This window comes from Panulirus ornatus, chromosome 32 (assembly GCF_036320965.1).
Source record: "Panulirus ornatus isolate Po-2019 chromosome 32, ASM3632096v1, whole genome shotgun sequence".
Classification (NCBI taxonomy): Eukaryota; Metazoa; Arthropoda; class Malacostraca; order Decapoda; family Palinuridae; genus Panulirus; species Panulirus ornatus.
Window position 1 is genome coordinate 27,010,558 of NC_092255.1, and position 20,711 is coordinate 27,031,268.

The following is a 20,711-nucleotide window of genomic DNA, read 5'->3' on the forward strand; positions in this document are numbered from 1 at the left end:
TTTGTTGTCTTTTCCTAGCACTACCTCGCGCGCGCGGGGGGAGGGGGGTGCTGTTTTTCATGTGTGGTGGGGTGGCGACGGGAGTGGATGAAGGAAGCAAGCATGAATAAGTACATGTGTATATGTGTTTATGTCTGTGTATGTATATATATGTATATGTTGAAATGTATTGGTATGTATATGTGCGTGTGTGGACGTGTATGTATACACATGTGAATGGGTTGGGCCATTCTTTCATCTGTTTCCTTGCGCTACCTTGCTGATGTGGGAGACAGCAACAAAGTATAATGAATAAATGAATATGAATATTTTTTTTTTCATACTATTCGCCATTTCCCGCGATAGCGAGGTAGCGTTACGAACAGAGGACTGGCCCTTTGAGGGAATACCCTCACCTAGCCCCCTTGTCTGTTCCTTCTTTTGGGGAAAAAAAAAAATATGAATATATATTTATATATATTGAATTCTTTTCTTTGTACATATTCTCTATTTATTTATTTATTTTACTTTTTCAGATGGCCTCCATGGAGTATCAACAGCCAGAACTGCCTCTGTTTATGGAGTTCACCCTTTTGGCAAAATCCTTGTTACATATCAGCAATATTAGTAGCAAAAAAAAGTACAAATAAAACAAGGACTAAAAAACATGCTGAAAGTCAGGATAGCAAACAGCTTTTCACAAGAAAGATGAAAGATTCTATCCCCTGCCATAAAGGATTGCTAGACAGAAGAAATCCTGATGTTAAGAGTAGTCATTTACTCTTTTCACATCGTAATATTCATTGGGAAAGCCATTTAAGTGTTCCAAAGGAAGCTGTTTCTCCAGTCAGAGAAGTAGTGTCAAATAAGGATGGTAGTGTATCAAAAAAGGATGTTATTGATAATGACAAATCCTTTATTGTATTAAAAAAGGATGTTACTGATAATGATAAATCCTTTATTGCTGACTCCTCTAGTGATGATGTAGCAGTAATTCCACAGTCCAGGCAGATGTCAAGCAAATCTGCAACAGAAATTGCAAGGAAGATAGGTGAAAATAACATTGAAAGTGAAAAATTGCCATCTCGCATACAGCGTTATTTTCTGGGACGATACACTTGGTATCTGAAGAGGTTCCAAGTGTCTTTGGAAAATGAAATGCCTGATACTTTCAACATGTTTCGTATCTTCACAGTTGGGCTAAAGGAATTTATTATTGATTTCAAGTAAGTACTTCTAACTTTTTATTTACGTAGCAACCCAGATTGGTTTTTGCATTATTTACCAGAAAATGTCTACTTTACACTTGCTGACTACCGTTACAGTGGCTGAATAGCCACAGATTTGTATAATGATATGTATTAAGTAGACAGGATCTTTTAACAGGAAGGGTATCTGCTCAGTGTGAAGATATCTCACATACTTTGGGATCTTATACACTGACTTAAATCACCTACACTTTGGTCAGCTCCCAGACTGGTGTCAGAGACTTTTAGTATTAATTTTTTCTGCTACCAGGTAAGCATTTCAGTAAATCAGAACAAATTTGTATAAATTTGATACTCTAATTATTACATGATTTTTACATCTCCGAGGCATTTTTTGTTTCTCACTTAGGTTCAAGAAGATATGCACATGGAATTCAGTGTAGCTAGGGATTACTGGTCAGGATAGCATGGGGGTCACTGGGTACAAAATGTTGGTTTACCCCTTGCAATTTCAGAGTTGTTTGCTGTAGGAAGGAAGTGGCATTGCTTAATTCTGATGTTGAGCTGCTACAGGAGACAGGTGATAACAGTGTTCCACAGAGCTCTTGCTGAAGGGCAAAGGAGCTGGAGTTACATTGAGCTGCTGCCCAAAGGGAGTTGTGAGAGATGAGGCCCCATGCTGCTCCATATAGAGAGGAGAATGAGCTAGATTTACATGGCAGGAGACATGTTCAAGTACTGGAGAATGCACTTTTGTCTGGGGTCTGTGGACTGACTTGACCCCCAGCTGGCAACAGGCCCCTTTATGACCTATGGTCCTGTCTGGTGGACATAGCTGGCTTCCATGGAACTGCAGGAGTTTTATAGAGATAGAAGGGACTCCTGGAGTACCAAGAAAATGTTTTATGTGAACGAATGGGGCCTTTGTTGTCTTTTCCTAGCGCTACCTCGCACACATGGGGGGGGGGGATGTTATTCCATGTGTGGCGAGGTGGTGATGGGAATGAATAAAGGCAGACAGTGTGAATTGTGTGCATGCATATATATGTATCTGTTTGTGTGTGTATATATATGTGTGCATTAAGATGTATGGTTATGTATATTTGCGTGTGGGGACGTGTATGTATATACATGTATATGGGGGTGGGTTGGGCCATTTCTTTCGTCTGTTTCCTTGCGCTACCTCGCAAATGCGGGAGACAGCGACAAAGCAAAATAAATAATAATATATATTATATTTTTATTATTTTGCTTTGTCGCTGTCTCCCACATGAAAGAAGAAAGTTAAGAGTAAATGTGAATAAGAGCAAGGTTATTAGGTACAGTAGGGTTGAGGGTCAAGTCAATTGGGAGGTAAGTTTGAATGGAGAAAAACTGGAGGAAGTAAAGTGTTTTAGATATCTGGGAGTGGATCTGGCAGCGGATGGAACCATGGAAGCGGAAGTGGATCATAGGGTGGGGGAGGGGGCGAAAATTCTAGGAGCCTTGAAGAATGTGTGGAAGTCGAGAACATTATCTCGGAAAGCAGAAATGGGTATGTTTGAAGGAATAGTGGTTCCAACAATGTTGTATGGTTGCGAGGCATGGGCTATGGATAGAGTTGTGCGCAGGAGGATGGATGTGCTGGAAATGAGATGTTTGAGGACAATGTGTGGTGTGAGGTGGTTTGATCGAGTAAGTAACGTAAGGGTAAGAGAGATGTGTGGAAATAAAAAGAGCGTGGTTGAGAGAGCAGAAGAGGGTGTTTTGAAATGGTTCGGGCACATGGAGAGAATGAGTGAGGAAAGATTGACCAAGAGAGTATATGTGTCGGAGGTGGAGGGAACGAGGAGAAGAGGGAGACCAAATTGGAGGTGGAAAGATGGAGTGAAAAAGATTTTGTGTGATCGGGGCCTGAACATGCAGGAGGGTGAAAGGAGGGCGGGGAATAGAGTGAATTGGAGTGATGTGGTATACCGGGGTTGACGTGCTGTCAGTGGATTGAATCAAGGCATGTGAAGCGTCTGGGGTAAACCATGGAAAGCTGTGTAGGTATGTATATTTGCGTGTGTGGACGTATGTATATACATGTGTATGGGGGGGGTTGGGCCATTTCTTTCGTCTGTTTCCTTGCGCTACCTCGCAAACGCGGTAGACAGCGACAAAGCAAAAAAATATATATATAGATAGATAGGGTTGTATGGAGGAGGGTGAATGTGTTGGATATGAAATGTTTGAGGACAATATTTGGTGTGAGGTGGTTTGATCGAGTAAGTAATGAAAGCGTGAGATGTTTGGTAATAAAAAGAGTGTGGTTGAGAGAGCAGAAGAGGGTGTGTTGAAATGGTTTGGACACATGCAGAAAATGAGTGAGGAAAGATTGACTAAGAGGATATAAGTGTTTGAGGTGGAGGAAACAAGGAGCAGCAAGAGACCCAATTGGAGGTGGAAGGATGGAGTGGAAAAGATTTTGAGTCATCAGGGCCTTAACTTACAGGAGGGTGAGAGGCGTGCAAGGAATAGAGTGAATTGGAACAATGTGGTATACCAGGGTCAAAGTGCTGTCAATGGACTTAGCCAAAGCATGTGAAATGTGTGGGGTAAACCATGGAATGGTCTGTGGGGCCTGGATGTGGATAGAGATCTGTTGTTTCGGTGCATTACACATGACAGCTAAAGACTGATTATGAATGAATATGGCTTTTTTTTGTCTGTTTTTCCTGTTGCTGTCCACAGCCAGGCCCCACAGACCTTTTATTGGTTTACCCTAGACATTTCACATACCCTGGTTCAATCGATTGACAGCATTCAATCCCAGTATACCACATCATTCCCAGTTACTCAGTCCCGTGTGCATCTTTCATCCTCCTGCATGTTAAAGCCCCAATCGCTGAAAATCTTTCTCACTCCATCCTTCCACATTCATGGACTGGCGTTTTATGTATCAGTTTTCAAAAGTTGAGATTCTTACATGGATGATTAATGTCCCTATTATCTTTTGCATTTCTTCAACCAGAATGTAACTGCCTACTCTCAGTAGCACTGTTGAAATTCAGTGGTTTGTTGGCAAACCAGCTCTGATGAATATCAGGACCTGAGTTTAAAAGAATTTCATTTGTGTTGGTTATTTGTAGGGGTGATATTTTGTTTATTGGCCATTTGGTTAACATCAGTAATTACCTTTTCATACTGTATGGCGAGGGATATTTGCACTCTTATTACCCCCATCTCTTCAGCTTTCTCTGCAGTCATTCATCTGTTTGAACTTCTGTATTCTTTTTAAGTTCTTGATTGTATTGAAATCCCTTAATTTGAATATGATTTATCAACTAAAATACTATATTAATTTTCTTTCCCACAAATGGTTCTTTGCTATACTTTTTATTCACCCTTCTATTAAATCTCTTTGACTGGTTTGTTTTCCTTTACTGAGTGAGCTATAACCATTCAGATGTCCAACTCACTTTTGTCTCCTGTAAAGAAAATGCTGCTTTAATTCTAGTCAAAACGTTTTGCATTTCTAAGTGATAACTGATTTATGAATGCTGTAAATTTAGTAATTATCCTTTTTAGACATGCATTTATCCTCAGTTTTCAGTGTTTGTTTCTTGAATATTACTGAGCTTCAGCATGGTTTATGGTTTGGTATTATTTAACAGGGATTTCATCAAGTTGTTGGTACAGCTAAGTTTACCAGGCTGCACCTTACGTACAGTGAGCCATCGAGAGCTGGAACTGTACTATCACATGCCTGGAGACATGATCAGGGTTTTTCCTGTGCTGCTTATGTCTTCAGTGCCTTTTGGACAGAATATTGCTTTTCCAATTGGGTAAGTCATCGTTTTATCATATCAGTCATTCAGATTAATATTTCATAGATGTTTTCATCTGTATTGGAGGATAGTTGTTCCAAAGATTCTCCATTTGATGATCCTTATATCCCACTCATCCGTATAATCCTTCATTTTGCTCTGGCATCTTTCTTTTTATTGTCCAAAATTTTTAGTTTCATTCCATTCATGCAAGTTTAGTGTATTTGACTGCAAAACACTGCCTGTATTTTTGATATGTAGGGGAATTTGTTGCAGCACTATGTATGACCAAAACACCCTTTTTCCTAACCTATATCCTTTTGATTGTTTGTGCTCACTCATATCCCTGAAATTTAGAATATTTGTAATGCATGTTATAGAGTTATTATATTATAGAGTTGATAGAGATGCTCTGTGGAAGGTACTAAGAATATATGGTGTGGGAGGCAAGTTGTTAGAAGCAGTGAAAAGTTTTTATCGAGGATGTAAGGCATGTGTATGTGTAGGAAGAGAGGAAAGTTATTGGTTCTCAGTGAATGTAGGTTTGTGGCAGGGGTGTGTGATGTCTCCATGGTTGTTTAATTTGTTTATGGATGGGGTTGTTAGAGAGGTGAAATGCAAGAGTTTTGGAAAGAGGGGCAAGTATGCAGTCTGTTGTGGATGAGAGGGCTTGGGAAGTGAGTCATTTGTTGTTCGCTGATGATACAGCGCTGGTGGCTGATTCATGTGAGAAACTGCAGAAGGTGGTGACTGAGTTTGGTAAAGTGTGTGAAAGAAGAAAGCTGAGAGTGAATGTGAATAAGAGCAAGGTTATTAGGTACAGTAGGGTTGAGGGTCAAGTCAATTGGGAGGTAAATTTGAATGGAGAAAAACTGGAGGAAGTGAAGTGTTTTAGATATCTGGGAGTGGATTTGGCAGCGGATGGAACCATGGAAGCAGAAGTGAATCATAGGTTGGGGGAGGGGGCGAAAATTCTGGGAGCATTGAAGAATGTATGGAAGTTAAGAACATTATCTCGGAAAGCAAGAAATGGGTATGTTTGAAGGAATAGTGGTTCCAACAATGTTATATGGTTGCGAGGCGTGGGCTATGGATAGAGTTGTGCGGAGAAGGTTGGATGTTCTGGAAATGAGATGCTTGAGGACAATATGTGGTGTGAGGTGGTTTGATTGAGTAAGCAATAATAGGGTAAGAGAGATGTGTGGTAATAAAAAGAGTGTGGTTGAGAGAGCAGAAGAGGGTGTTTTGAAATGGTTTGGTCACATGGAGAGAATGGGTGAGGAAAGATTGATCAAGAGGATGTATGTGTCAGAGGTGGAGGGAATGAGAAGTGAGAGGCCAAATTGGAGGTGGAAAGATTGAATGAAAAAGATTTTGAGTGATCAGGGCCTGAACATGCAGGAGGGTGAAAGGTGTGCAAGGAATAGAGTGAATTGGAATGATGTTGTATACCGGGGTTGACATACTGTCGATAGATTGAACGAGGACATGTGAAGCATCTGGGGTAAACCATGGAAAGTTCTGTGGGGCCTGGATGTGGAAAGGGAGCTGTGGTTTCGGTGCATTATTACATGACAGCTAGAGACTGAGTGTGAACTAATGGGGCCTTTGTTGTCTTTTCCTAGCGCTACCTCACACACATGAGGGGGGAGGGGGTTGTTATTTCATGTGTGGCGAGGTGGCAATGGGAATGAATAAAGGCAGACTATGAATTATGTACATGTGTATATATGTATATGTCTGTGTGTGTATATATATGTATACGTTGAGATGTATAGGTATGTATATTTGCATGTGTGGACGTGTATGTATATCCATGTGTATATGGGGGGGTTGGGCCATTGTTTCGTCTTTCCTTGCGCTACCTCGCTAACGCGGGAAATAGCGACAAAGCAAAATGAATAAATGAATAATAGATATAAATATTGTAATGTATAATTCTTCCCTCTACAGCGACAAAGCAAAATGAATAAATAAATAATTGATATAAATATTGTAATGCATAATTCTTCCCTCTGAAACAATGATGCTTATTACATTTGTAGTTTTGTCTTGCAAGTACACATCCATATACATCCTGAATGTCTTGCAAAGTATTATGTGGATCATGCTTGTCATTGATGTTCTTATAGCACAACAAATTTTTTTTCTGCCCTTCATGAAGGTAGGCAATAAACTTGCTCTTTTTCCCTTCCTGAGTACTATAACAGTCAGTCTTCCAGCAGTTATGTATGTAATATTGTCTGTCAAATATTTCTAGACTTTTTTAATCTTCCCATTTGCATTTGTTTACCAAAAAATCTTAGTAAATAACAGTTCAAAAAAGACATTGCTGAAGTTGCAGATGAATCAGAAGATAGTTGGCAGGAAAAGTACACAAGTTGTGGTGTTGAAAGGGTGGGATGTGTAGGAGATCCTTGCAGTTATTCAGTGACTGCTGTGATTATATATTTCACTTGCATGTTCGAGGCTTATATACATGTTTTCCATGAGGCAAAGACATATGAGGTTGTTATAAATCAGGTCCCATCAAGACCCATTACCCAGACTTCAGGGGTGAAAATAGGCTTGACCATGAAATGAATATTCTATTTTTTTTTTCTATTATACTTTATCACTGTCTCCCGCGTTAGCGAGGTAGTGCAAGGAAACAGATGAAAGAATGGCCCATCCCACCCACATACACATGTATATACATAGACACCCACACATGCACATATACATACCTATACATTTCAACATATACATACACAGACATATATATATATACTCATGTACATATTCATACATGCTGCCTTCATCCATTCCCACCACCGCCCCGCTACACTTGAAATGATACCCCCATCCCCCTGCGTGCATGCAAGGTAGCACTAGGAAAAGCCAACAAAGACCACATTCATTCACATTCAATCTCTACCTGTCATGTGTCATGTGTGATATACTTATATGTACTTATATATATATATTTATTTATTTATTCATTTATTATGCTTTGTCGCTGTCTCCCGCGTTAGCGAGGTAGCGCAAGGAAACAGACGAAAGAATGGCCCACATACACAAGTATATACATACACGTCCACACACGCACATATACATACCTATACATTTCAACGTATACATATACATGCACAGACATATACGTATATACACATGTATATGATTCATACTTGCTGCCTTTATTCATTCCCATCGCCACCCCGCCACACATGAAATGACAACCCCCTTCCCCCGCACGCGCACGAGGTAGCGCTAGGAAAAGACAACAAAGGCCACATTCGTTCACACTCAGTCTCTAACTGTCATGTATAATGCACTGAAACCACGTGCTCCCTTTCCACATCCAGGCCCCACAAAACTATCCATGGTTTACCCCAGACGCTTCAAATGCCCTGGTTTAATCCATTGATAGCACGTGGACCCTGGTATACCACATTGTTCCAGTTCACTCTGTTCCTTGCACACCTTTCACCCTCCTGCATGTTCAGGCCCTGATCGCTCAAAATCTTTTTCACTCCATCCTTCCACCTCCAATTTGGTCTCCCACTCTCCCACTTCTCATTCCCTCCACCTCTGACACATATATCCCCTTTGTTAATCTCTCCTCACTCATTCTCTCCATATGTCCAAACCATTTCAACACGCCCTCTTCTGCTCTCTCAACTATACTCTTTTTATTTCTACACATCTCTTACCCTTTCAGTACTTTCTCGATCAAACCATCTCACACCACATATTGTCATCATGCATTTAATTTCCAACACATCCTCGCGACCAAATAACATTGTTTGAACTACTATTTATTCAAACATGCCCATTTTTTCTCTGCGAGATAATGATCTCTCCTTCCACACATTCTTTATTGCTCTTAGAACCTTCCCCCCCTCCCCCACCCTGTTACTCACTTCTGCTTCCATGATTCCATTCTCTGCTAAGTCCACCCCCAGATATCTAAAACACTTTACTTCCTCCAATTTTTCTTCATTCAAACTTACATCGCACTTTACTTGTCCCTCAAACTACTGAACCTGATAACCTTGCTCTTATTCACATTCACTCTCTACTGTCTCCTTTCACACATTTTTCCAACCTCAGTCACCAACTTCTACAGTTTCTTACTTGAATCAGCCACTAGAGCTGTATCATCGGTGAACAAGAACTGACTCACATCCCAAGACCTCTCATTCCCAACAGACTCACTTCCTAAGCCCTCTCGTCCCCAACAGACTGCATACTCGCCCATCTCCCTAAAGTTCATGCATTTACCTCCCTAACTACTCCATCTATAAACAAATTAAACAACCATGGGGACATCACACACCCCTGCTGCAGACCAACATTCACTGGGAACCAATCCCTCTCCTCTCTTTCTACTCATACACATACCTTACATCCTTGGTAAAAAAAATTTCATAGCTTCTAGCAACTTACCTCCCACACCATATATTCTTAGACCTTCCACAAAGCATCTCTGTCAACCCTATCATATGCCTTCTCCAGATCTATAAATGCTACATACAAATTCACCTTTTTCTAAGTATTTTCACACACATTCTTCAAAGGAAACACCTGATTCACACATCCTCTACCACTTCTGAAACCTCAGTGCTTTTCTCCAGGCTGATGCTCTGTACATGCCTTCACCCTCTCAATCAAATCCCTCCCATATAATTTACCAGGAATACTCAACAAACTTATGCCTCTCTAGTTTGAACACTCACCTTTATCCCTTTTGCCTTTGTACAATGGCACCATGCATGCATTCGGCTAGTCCTCAGGCACTTCACCATGGTCCTTTCTGGACATATATACATACACAGTGCCACAAAACTGTATGACTTATGGTCCCAACTAGTGGACGTGGCTTGCTTCCTGAGTGCTACAGGAGCATCATAAAGGTGGACGTGACTCCTGGGGCAGGAAGGAAAGGTAAGATATAACCCTATATTACTTTATTTTTTATGACTCCCTAATAACTTATGTATGTTGTACCACTAAAAATGCACTTTGGTGTTGATTTTCTTGGAGTTTATATTGGAATGTTATCATTCAGAAATTTTTTGTTTACGTTACACTGCTAGAAGTTCAGGGGAGTGCAACTCTCAAAATAGTTGTATTACTCATTATTATCCTTATTCCATGTTATCTTATTTTCACTATTGTACACATGTATGGGTGAGGTTGTGGAATTGCTAGAGCTACAGGAATCAGCCATTGTCCCATGGAAACTTAATACAGTGGTACACAACACAATGGGTGGAGCTCCACACTGTATTGTGCCATAATTGTGGTGATGAGCTTTGAAAAGGGTTAATACATAGTTTAACCATGAACTTTAAGGGACCACTGTATTTGTTATAAAGGATGGAAAGAAATGATCTTTACAAAGATTTTCCAAACCACCCTCAAACTAGGGAAGGAATTAAATCTCTGTAGCTTGAATTACATTATGTAAAGTACATAGTTTCACATCTATACTGTTTTTGAAAAACTATGGCAAACCAAACAAAAGAATTGTTATATAGTGCTCTTGTTGACAGATGGAAAGACTAAATCAAGTTATGTCTATCCCTTTGTTATGATAACCATATGACTTGATTTAATGATTTGCAGGTACTGGTTTCCTCGCTATCTGTTATGCCGCCACTTTTGGGATATTCAGCAGCGCCATGAATTTGCTGTGTTAGCATTGAAGAAAAGGCTATTCAATGCTCGTCCAGTGTTCAGGTGATGTAAGATTACTTTAATAAATGTTCTTATTTTGAATTTGTTAGCTGGATTATTATACAGTGTGTTCAAGCAGAACTTATTCTTGTTACTGAGACAAGAATTTGCTCTTAAATCCATATAGTGAATTTGCCTTACTTTCAGACCCCTTCAGATGTTCCGCAATTACCCTTCCCCTTTAAGTTTTAGTTATTACAACTTCATGTTTTACATATTCTATTACACTGATTGAATGATTTTTCTCTCTACATTTGCTTTTGAGATAGCCAGTCAGGAGATTCCTCGTTCACCATTTTACTCAAAATCCTTTCAGACTCAAATATCTTTAAAAAAATCTCCTAAGGTAAATAAAAACTAAATATGAAGTTACAATTTATGTCTTTTTTGTTTTTTCATCTTATTGAGACTAAACATGCGGCATGCTCTTTGCTTTGAGTTTCTAACACATCCTAAAGTTTTTTTTTTTTTTTTTTATACTTTGTCGCTGTCTCCCGCGTTTGCGAGGTAGCGCAAGGAAACAGACGAAAGAAATGGCCCAACCCCCCCCCCCCCCATACACATGTACATACACACGTCCAGACACGCAAATATACATACCTACACAGCTTTCCATGGTTTACCCCAGACGCTTCACATGCCTTGCTTCAATCCACTGACAGCACGTCAACCCCTGTATACCACATGACTCCAATTCACTCTATTTCTTGCCCTCCTTTCACCCTCCTGCATGTTCAGGCCCCGATCACACAAAATCTTTTTCACTCCATCTTTCCACCTCCAATTTGGTCTCCCTCTTCTCCTCGTTCCCTCCACCTCCGACACATATATCCTCTTGGTCAATCTCTCCTCACTCATTCTCTCCATGTGCCCAAACCATTTCAAAACACCCTCTTCTGCTCTCTCGACCACGCTCTTTTTATTTCCACACATCTCTCTTACCCTTACGTTACTTACTCGATCAAACCACCTCACACCACACATTGTCCTCAAACATCTCATTTCCAGCACATCCATCCTCCTGCGCACATCTCTATCCATAGCCCACGCCTCGCAACCATACAGCATTGTTGGAACCACTATTCCCTCAAACATACCCATTTTTGCTTTCCGAGATAATGTTCTCGACTTCCACACATTTTTCAAGGCTCCCAAAATTTTCGCCCCCTCCCCCACCCTATGATCCACTTCCGCTTCCATGGTTCCATCCGCTGACAGATCCACTCCCAGATATCTAAAACACTTCACTTCCTCCAGTTTTTCTCCATTCAAACTCACCTCCCAATTGACTTGACCCTCACCCCTACTGTACCTAATAACCTTGCTCTTATTCACATTTACTCTCAACTTTCTTCTTCCACACACTTTACCAAACTCAGTCACCAGCTTCTGCAGTTTCTCACATGAATCAGCCACCAGCGCTGTATCATCAGCGAACAACAATTGACTCACTTCCCAAGCTCTCTCATCCCCAACAGACTTCATACTTGCCCCTCTTTCCAGGACTCTTGCATTTACCTCCTTTACAACCCCATCCATAAACAAATTAAACAACCATGGAGACATCACACACCCCTGCCGCAAAGTTTTTATATGAATTAATTTGCAGAACGACTTCTGGCAGTGATTTTAGGTGGGAATGTAGTTATATATAAGATAGGAGAGAAAGAATACTTCCCATGCATTCCTCACCTGTCGTAGAAGGCGACTAAAGGGGACGGGAGCGTGGGGGCCAGAAACCCTCCCCTACTTGTATTTTAACTTTCTAAAAGGGGAAATAGAAGGAGTCATGTGGGGAGTACTCATCCACCTCGAAGGCTCAGATTGGGGTATCTAAATGTGTGTGGATGTAACCAAGATGAGAAAAAAGGAAAGATAGGTAGTATGTTTGAGGAAAGGAACCTGGATGTTTTGGCTCTGAGTGAAACGAGGCTCAAGGGTAAAGGGGAAGAGTGGTTTGGGAATGTTTTGGGAGTAAAGTCAGGGGTTGGTGAGAGGACAAGGGCAAGGGAAGGAGTAGCACTACTGAAACAGGAGTGGTGAGAGTATGTGATAGAGTGTAAGAAAGTAATCTCTAGATTGATATGGGTAAAACTAAAGTGGATGGAGAGAGATGGGTGATTATTGGTGCCGATGCACCTGGTCATGAGAAGAAAGATCATGAAAGGCAAGTGCTTCGGGAGCAGCTGAGTGAGTGTGTTAGTAGTTTTGATGCATGAGACGGGATTATAGTGATGGGTGATTTGAATGCAAAGTTGAGTAATGTGGCAGTTGAGGGAATAAATGGTGTACATGGGGTGTTCAGTGTTGTAAATGGAAATGGTGAAGAGCTGGTAGATTTGTGTGCTGACAAAGAACTGGTGATTGGGAATACCTGGTTTAAAAAGAGAGATATACATAAGTATACGTATGTTAGTAGGAGAGATGTCCAGATAGCGTTATTGGATTATGTGTTAATTGATAGGCGTGGGAAAGAGAGACTTTTGGGTGTTAATGTGCTGAGAGGGGCAACTGAAGGGATGTCTGATCATTATCTTGTGGAGGCGAAGGTGAAGATTTATAGAGGTTTTCAGAAAAGAAGAGAGAATGTTAGTTTGAAGAGAGTGGTGAGAGTAAGTGAGCTTGGGAAGGAGACTTGTGTGAGGAAGTACCAGGAGAGACTGAGTGCAGAATGGAAAAAGGTTAGAGCAAAGGATGTAGGGGGAATGGGGATGTATTTAGGGAAGTAGTGATGGCTTGTGCAAAAATTGCTTGAGGCATGAGAAGCGTGGGAGGTGGGCAGATTAGAAAGGGTAGTGAGTGGTGGGATGAAGAAGTAAGATTATTAGTGAAAGAGGAGAGAGAGGCATTTGGACGAGTTTTGCAGAGAAATAGTTTAAATGACTGGGAGATGTATTAAAGAAAGAGGCAGGAGGTCAAGAGAAAGGTGTAAGAGGTGAAAAAGAGGACAAATGAGAGTTGGGGTGAGAGTATCATTAAATTTTAGGGAGAATAAAAAGATGTTTTTGAAGGAGGTAAATAAAGCACGTAAGACAAGAAAACAAATGGGAACATTGTTGAAAGGAGCTAATGGGGAGGTAATAACAAGTATTGGTGATGTGAGAAGGAAATGGAGTGAGTATTTTGAAGATCTGTTGAATGTGTTAGATGATAGAGTGGCAGATATTGGGTGTTTTGGTCGAGGTGGTGTGCGAAGTGAGAGGGTTGGGGAGAATTATTTGGTAAACAGAGAAGAGGTAGTAAAAGCTTTTAGGAAGATGAAAGCTGGCAAGGCAGTGGGTTTGGATGGTATTGCAGTGGAATTTAAGAAAGAAGGGATGACTGTGTTGTTGACTGGTCGGTAAGGATATTTAATGTATGTATGACTCATGGTAAGGTGCCTGAGGATTGGCGGAATGCATGCATAGTGCCATTGCACAAAGGCAAAGGGGATAAAGGTGAGTGCTCAAATTACAGAGGTATAAGTTTGTTGAGTATTCTTGGTAAATTATATGGGAGGGTATTGATTGAGAGGGTGAAGGCATGTACAGAGCATCAGATTAGGGAAGAGCAGCGTGGTTTCAGAAGTTGTGGAGGATGTGTGGATCAGGGGTTTGCTTTGAAGAATGTATGTGAGAAATACTTAGAAAAGCAAATGGATTTATATGTAGCATTTATGGATCTGTAGAAGGCATATGATAGAGTTGATAGAGATGTTCTATGAAAGGTAATAAGAATATATGGTGTGCGAGGCAAGTTATTTGGAGCAGTGAAAAGTTTTTATTGAGGATGTAAGGCATGTCTACAAGTAGGAAGAGAGGAAAGTGATTGGTACTCATTGAATGTCACTTTGTGGTAGGGGTGCATGATGTCTCCATGGTTGCTTAATTTGTTTATGGATGGGGTTGTTAGGGAGATGAATGTAAGAGTTTTGGAGAGAGGGGCAAGTGTGCAGTCTGTTGTGGATGAGAGAGCTTGGGAAGTGAGTCAGTTGTTGTTCACTGATGATACAGCACTGATGGCTGATTCGGGTGAGAAACTGCAGAAGCTGGTGACTGAGTTTGGTAAAGTGTGTGATAGAAGAAAGCTGAGAGTAAATGTGAATAAAAATAAGTTTATTAGGTACAGTAGGGTTGAGGGACAAGTCAATTGGGAGGTAAGTTTGAATGGAGAAAGACTGGAGGAAGTGAAGTGTTTTAGATATCTGGGAGTTGATTTAGCAGCAGATGGAACAGTGGAAGCAGAAGTGAGTCAGGGTGGGGAAGGGGGCGAAAGTTCTGGGAGCATTGAAAAATGTGTGGAAAGCGAGAACATTATCTTGGAAAGCAAAAATGGGTATGTTTGAAGGAATAGTGGTTCCAACAATGTTATGTGGTTGCGAGGTGTGGGCTATAGATAGTGTTGCGGAGGAGGGTGGGTGTGTTCTAAATGAGTAGTTTGAGGACAATATGTGGTGTGAGGTGGTTTGATCGAGTAAGCAATGAAAGATTAAGAGAGATGTGTGGTAATAAAAAGTGTGGTTGAGAGAGCAAAAGAGGGTGTATTGAAATGGTTTGGTCACATGGAGAGAATGAGTGAGGAAAGATTGACAAAGAGGATATGTGTGTCAGAGGTGGAGGGAACGCGGAGAAGTGGGAGACCAAATTGGAGGTGGAAAGATGGAGTGAAAAAGATTTTGAGCGATCGGGGCCTGAACATGCAGGAGGGTGAAAGGCGTGCATGAAATAGAGTGAATTGGAACGATGTGGTATACCGGGGTTGACATGCTGTCAGTGGATTGAACCAGGGCATGTGAAGCGTCTGGGGTAAACCATGGAAAGTTCTGTGGGGCCTGGATGTGGAAAGGGTGTTGTGGTTTCGGTGCATTATACATGACAACTAGAGACTGAGTTTGAATGAATGTGGCCTTTGTTGTCTTTTCCTAACACTACCTTGCGTGCATGCGGGGGAGAGGGTTGTCATTTCATGTGTGGCAGGGTGGCAATGGGAATGAATAAAGGCAGCAAGTACGAATATTGTACATGTGTATATATGTATATGTCTGTGTATGTATATATATGTATATGTTGAAATGTATAGGTATGTATATGTGCATGTGTGGACCTGTATGTATATACATGTGTATGTGGGTGGGTTGAGCTATTCTTTCGACTGTTTCCTTGCACTACCTCGCTAACGTGGGAGACTGTGATAAAGTTTAATAGATAAATAAGTAGATAGATAGTTTAGATATTTGTAATGTCTTTCCTTTTTCTATAACTTTTTAAATTCTCATTCTGATGACTTATGTATTAGTCTTTTCTCTTGATATTGATTTTTTTGTACCATATTTTCTTGATCACGCATCGTTTTTATTTGTTTTTATGTTTGTAACAAATGATGTCTTTCCCAGTATACACATGGGTTAGCAATACGAAACCTTTTTCATACATCATTTCCAGTGTATGTTACAAGAAAATACTTTACTTGAACACCCTACATATATATTCCATATTTTTTCCCATCCACTGAACCTTTGACCCTCCATTGATTGTTTCCATTCGGTTTACATGCATGAAAAATCTTTGCTCTTCTCTCCATATCCACTTGTACCCAAATTCATTCTCTCTGAATGTTTATACTTCCTTAGTACTCATCCTTTCCAGAATATCTCACTTCTCACTCAGTCCTCTCTTCTAACTCTTTATCCACTTTTCAAAAAAATTGTGCCATTTACCCACATTGTGCTAGCATTCTTGCTCTTCAAGATGCTGTTCCTTGACACACCCACATGCATTTCAAATAGTCACTTACCGTCACATATGCAATACTTCCATTTTAAAGGCATTCAGAAATCTTCCATGCACCCCATATTGAGTCTATGCAAAAATATGATCAACACACCCCCCTCCCTTCCCAAACCTTGTTAATTCTTCCTCACTGCAGGGTTTACTAATTCTTTTAAGACAGTCAGTCACTATCCTTACATTTACCCTGCCAACAATTCAGAGGGCACTGACTCCTCTTTAAGTCTTTCAATGATTTGTACTCCCTTTTCGTATATATTGTAGCCCAGTTCACATCATACCATATTTAAAACTACTTTGTACTGTATCATTAACATCCATTTACTGAGTTACTCTTTTATTTAAGTGCTCCAAACTCTTGTATGCTTCTGTTATCTTTTGAAATAGATGACACTTTTTAAAATGTCTTCATCAGGTCTATCCATGATATAGGCATCATTGTCCATGAGTAGTACCTTTATGAAGAAGAAAAGTCTTTTGCAGAATCCATCAACCAATCTATCTGTTATCGTTACTCATTTATGACTTATTGGGGTGCATCAGGTACATACAGCCTACACACCATCATTTACACATATCCTCTACCCATGTCTACTGTTTGAATGAAACAGTGACTTCACTACCTATAAAGGGGCCCCTGGGGATAGGGGAGAAAGAATGCTTCCCACGTATTCCCTGCGTGTCGTAGAAGGCGACTAAAAGGGGAGGGAGCGGGTGGCTGGAAATCCTCCCCTCTCATTTTTTTCAATTTTCCAAAAGAAGGAACAGAGAAGGGGGCCAGGTGAGGATATTCCCTCAAAGGCTCAGTCCTCTGTTCTTAATGCTACCTCGCTATCGCGGGAAATGGCGAATAGTACGAAAGAAAAGAAAGAAAGTAAGTTCGTTTGTCACTTGTTTCCAGAGTATCCATTCATACCACTTCCTTATGTGAAATGTTTCCACCGCATCACATTCCCAGTAATTGCAGAATCTCAACCATTTTGATAATTCACTGAGTACATCACTCATGCTTTATAAGTACAAAATTTCAGGACAGCGATGACACCTTGGAAATGCAAAGAATGAAGCACTGAATTGATGATGCAGTAGCAAGAATTCAACACTGTATTTCATATGATAGAGTATGTTAAAATATGGTGTTTACTTAGCAAAAGATGAAAATATGTTTGTGAGTACAGGATGTTTCCATCATAGAAGGACTTAGGCATTACCATTTATTCTATCTGTATCTATATCTCTGACACCCATTCCCTTCGGGAACTCCTTGAAGGGGATGGCCATGGCACAAGAATCTTAGGCATTACTCAACATGGTATTCTAGTAGAATGATTTTTCTGAAGGAGACTGGGGCTCCTGTAGCTTCATGGCTGTGCTACATCCAGAGTTAGTAGACTCATTTGTTGCAAGAAATTTTTTGACTAGATTGTACTCCCTTTCAATCAAATGGTAATGATAGTGTTGCCAAAAGTGATTTTTCATTCACAAAGTAACCACAAGCAGTGTCCATTAACACCCACACTGTATAAGGTTATTTATATGTTGGGCTCTTGGATTTTTCAGGTCTTTGCAAGCTGTTCTTTTTACTATAAGTGATGAAAAACTGCAAGAAAAATGCAAAAGAGCTTTCTTTAAGGTTGGCTCAGGAATTCACCCAACCACTGATGAAATAGTGTCTCTTATACCATTATTTCAAGGAGATCCCTTCCACATCAAGAGGATCGGGTTGACCCACGTGGTAAGAAACAACTTTTTATTGTTACAAAATGTCCCCCAGTTTTAGTGTTATTTTGTACTGCAGTATATTCTGTCTTATTTTCATTAGATTATTTCTTAAGGGACTTTACGTAACCTTTGCATCTGTGGTATTTAAGTCAGTGACAAATGAGTGAGAGTATTAAATTTTCAGCCAGAATATAAATCTTTACATGCATAAGTATATACAAATGAAAAAATATTATCAGTACATATGAAAATTGTAATAGGAGAAAAGCTGTTGTAACATGTCTTCACTGAGTCTCACTTTAAGTCAACAACAATGATTTTGTGACAAAAGATCAAGCTGTGCTGAAAATTCATGGGAAAATGAAGTTTTTTTTTATTTTATTTTTTTTTCTGCATGTTTTGATGTTTTATTTGACAACCACCGAAGAGAGTCAGGACTTCATTGGTTGTCAAGTTGTACTCTTCTGACCCAGGAACCTGTCATTTCTCTCTGCCTTACCTACACACTGACTACTTGCATTCTGTTCACAAACATGCAATCTTGACAACACTTAACTCACACAACTCATTCTTTTTGATACTCATATGATCCCATATGAGTATCCTCGACATATTCATAAACTGAACAGTGTATGGAAAACATTTTGGTCTGTAGCATCTGGCAACAATTCATAGGATGCCATTACAAGTATTAATGGTTGTTTATTTCACTAAGAAGGTAGAAGTAGCTAATTCAAGAATTTGGTCATGTGAAGGTAACCTTCTTACCGTGTAAGTGTGATGGAGGTCTACCTCTTGCTAAGGGTTAGTTTTGTTCCTTAGATTTTTCTTGTAAGTCCCTCATCCTTTATGTGGATATACTCACAAATGCTGGTAAGTCTTTGTCCATATATGAGAAAAATATTTTGTTTGATGAAAAGCAGATTCAATATAGTAAGAAGAGCCCCCTTAACATCCATTTAGTGGTTCTTGACAGTGAAATGTTCTTTGTACCCCCACCACCTCTGCTTTGTGTTGTGATGTCATAAGCCTGGTTAAGTTACTCTGTGGTGGTTAAGACCAAGTGAACATCCTTCTGGAAGCCTCTTATTATTCATGATGGTTGAAGGAGGTACATCACCAAATAGTATTGCCACTTGTAGGTGAAGTATACAACGGATATATTCATGTATATTTATATGTATTTTTTACTCGCTCACCATGACCTCCTTTTGTGCCCAGTGGCAGCATGTAACACCCTTTATTTATTTTTTAGCTGAGGCCCTAATCAAGGCCATCCGATTAACACTATATATATTTATTTATTTATATTTATATATTTTGCTTTGTCGCTGTCTCCCGCATTTGCGAGGTAGCACAAGGAAACAGACGAAAGAAATGGCCCAACCCACCCCCATACACATGTATATACATACACATCCACACACGCAAATATACATACCTATACATCTCATGTACACATATATATACACACACAGACACATACATATATACCCATGCACACAATTCACACTGTCTGCCTTTATTCATTCCCATCGCCACCTCGCCACACATGGAATACCATCCCCCGCCCCCCTCATGTGTGCGAGGTAGCGCTAGGAAAAGACAACAAAGGCCACATTCATTCACACTCAGTCTCTAGCTGTCATGTATAATGCACCGAAACCACAGCTCCCTCTTCACATCCAGGCCCTACAGAACTTTCCATGGTTTACCCCAGACGCTTCACATGCCCTGGTTCAATCCATTGACAGCACGTTGACCCCAGTATACCACATTGTTCCAATTCACTCTATTCTTTGCATGCCTTTCACCCTCCTGTATGTTCATGACCCCGATCACTCAAAGTCTTTTTCACTCCATCTTTCCAATATAGAGTGAAACGTACTCATTTTATTAGCCAACCCTGTAAGGGTGGATGAACAGCTGGGTTGACTGCGGACTGACTTCCTTAACCAGGATTCGAACCTATGTGCTCGACCCTGGGAGGCCTATGAATGTGTCACGGTCAGACCGCTAACCTCTACACCATGGTAGTCCATATTGCTCTAATTCACATTAATCCATGCACACCTGCCAGTATCTCAAGGCTTTATTAATTCCATCCTTCCTTCTTGCTACCTCCTTTTCTGACACATATATCTTCTTAATCAGTGTCTCTTCATTCATTCTTTACATCTATTCACACTATTCCAGCATACTCTCTTAAGCTCTTTCAGTCATAAAGAGCTTACTACCACACCTCTTACACACTATCATTCCTTACATAATCAATCCTTCTCACTTCACATATCGTTTTTAAGCATTTCATTTCCAACACATCCATCCTGTATTCTTTTGTATACAGGGTCCACAAATTGCACCCATACGACATTGTTAGGATTACACTACAGCATGTCATACCCATCTTTGCCCTCACAGTGACCTCTCCACACTGTTCAATGTAGCAAGAGAATTTGATTAAAGGGTGTCAGAGGGAAAGAAAATGAAACAGGGAGAGTGGAAGGTATTTAGGGAAGCAGTGT

The 20,711-nt window shown here is 40.3% G+C and overlaps 1 protein-coding gene across 2 annotated transcripts in view; it reads left to right on the plus strand.

The window, feature by feature from the left end:
• LOC139759227 (LETM1 domain-containing protein 1) overlaps positions 1-20,711 on the plus strand; it is a 30,960-nt gene that overhangs the window by 1,712 nt on the left and 8,537 nt on the right. For both annotated transcript variants that reach the window (XM_071681317.1, XM_071681318.1), the window contains exons 2-5: positions 516-1,205; positions 4,826-4,996; positions 10,589-10,702; positions 18,025-18,199. In XM_071681317.1, the coding sequence (XP_071537418.1) occupies positions 516-1,205; positions 4,826-4,996; positions 10,589-10,702; positions 18,025-18,199 (1,150 nt within the window). The remainder of the gene's footprint in view (positions 1-515; positions 1,206-4,825; positions 4,997-10,588; positions 10,703-18,024; positions 18,200-20,711) is intronic.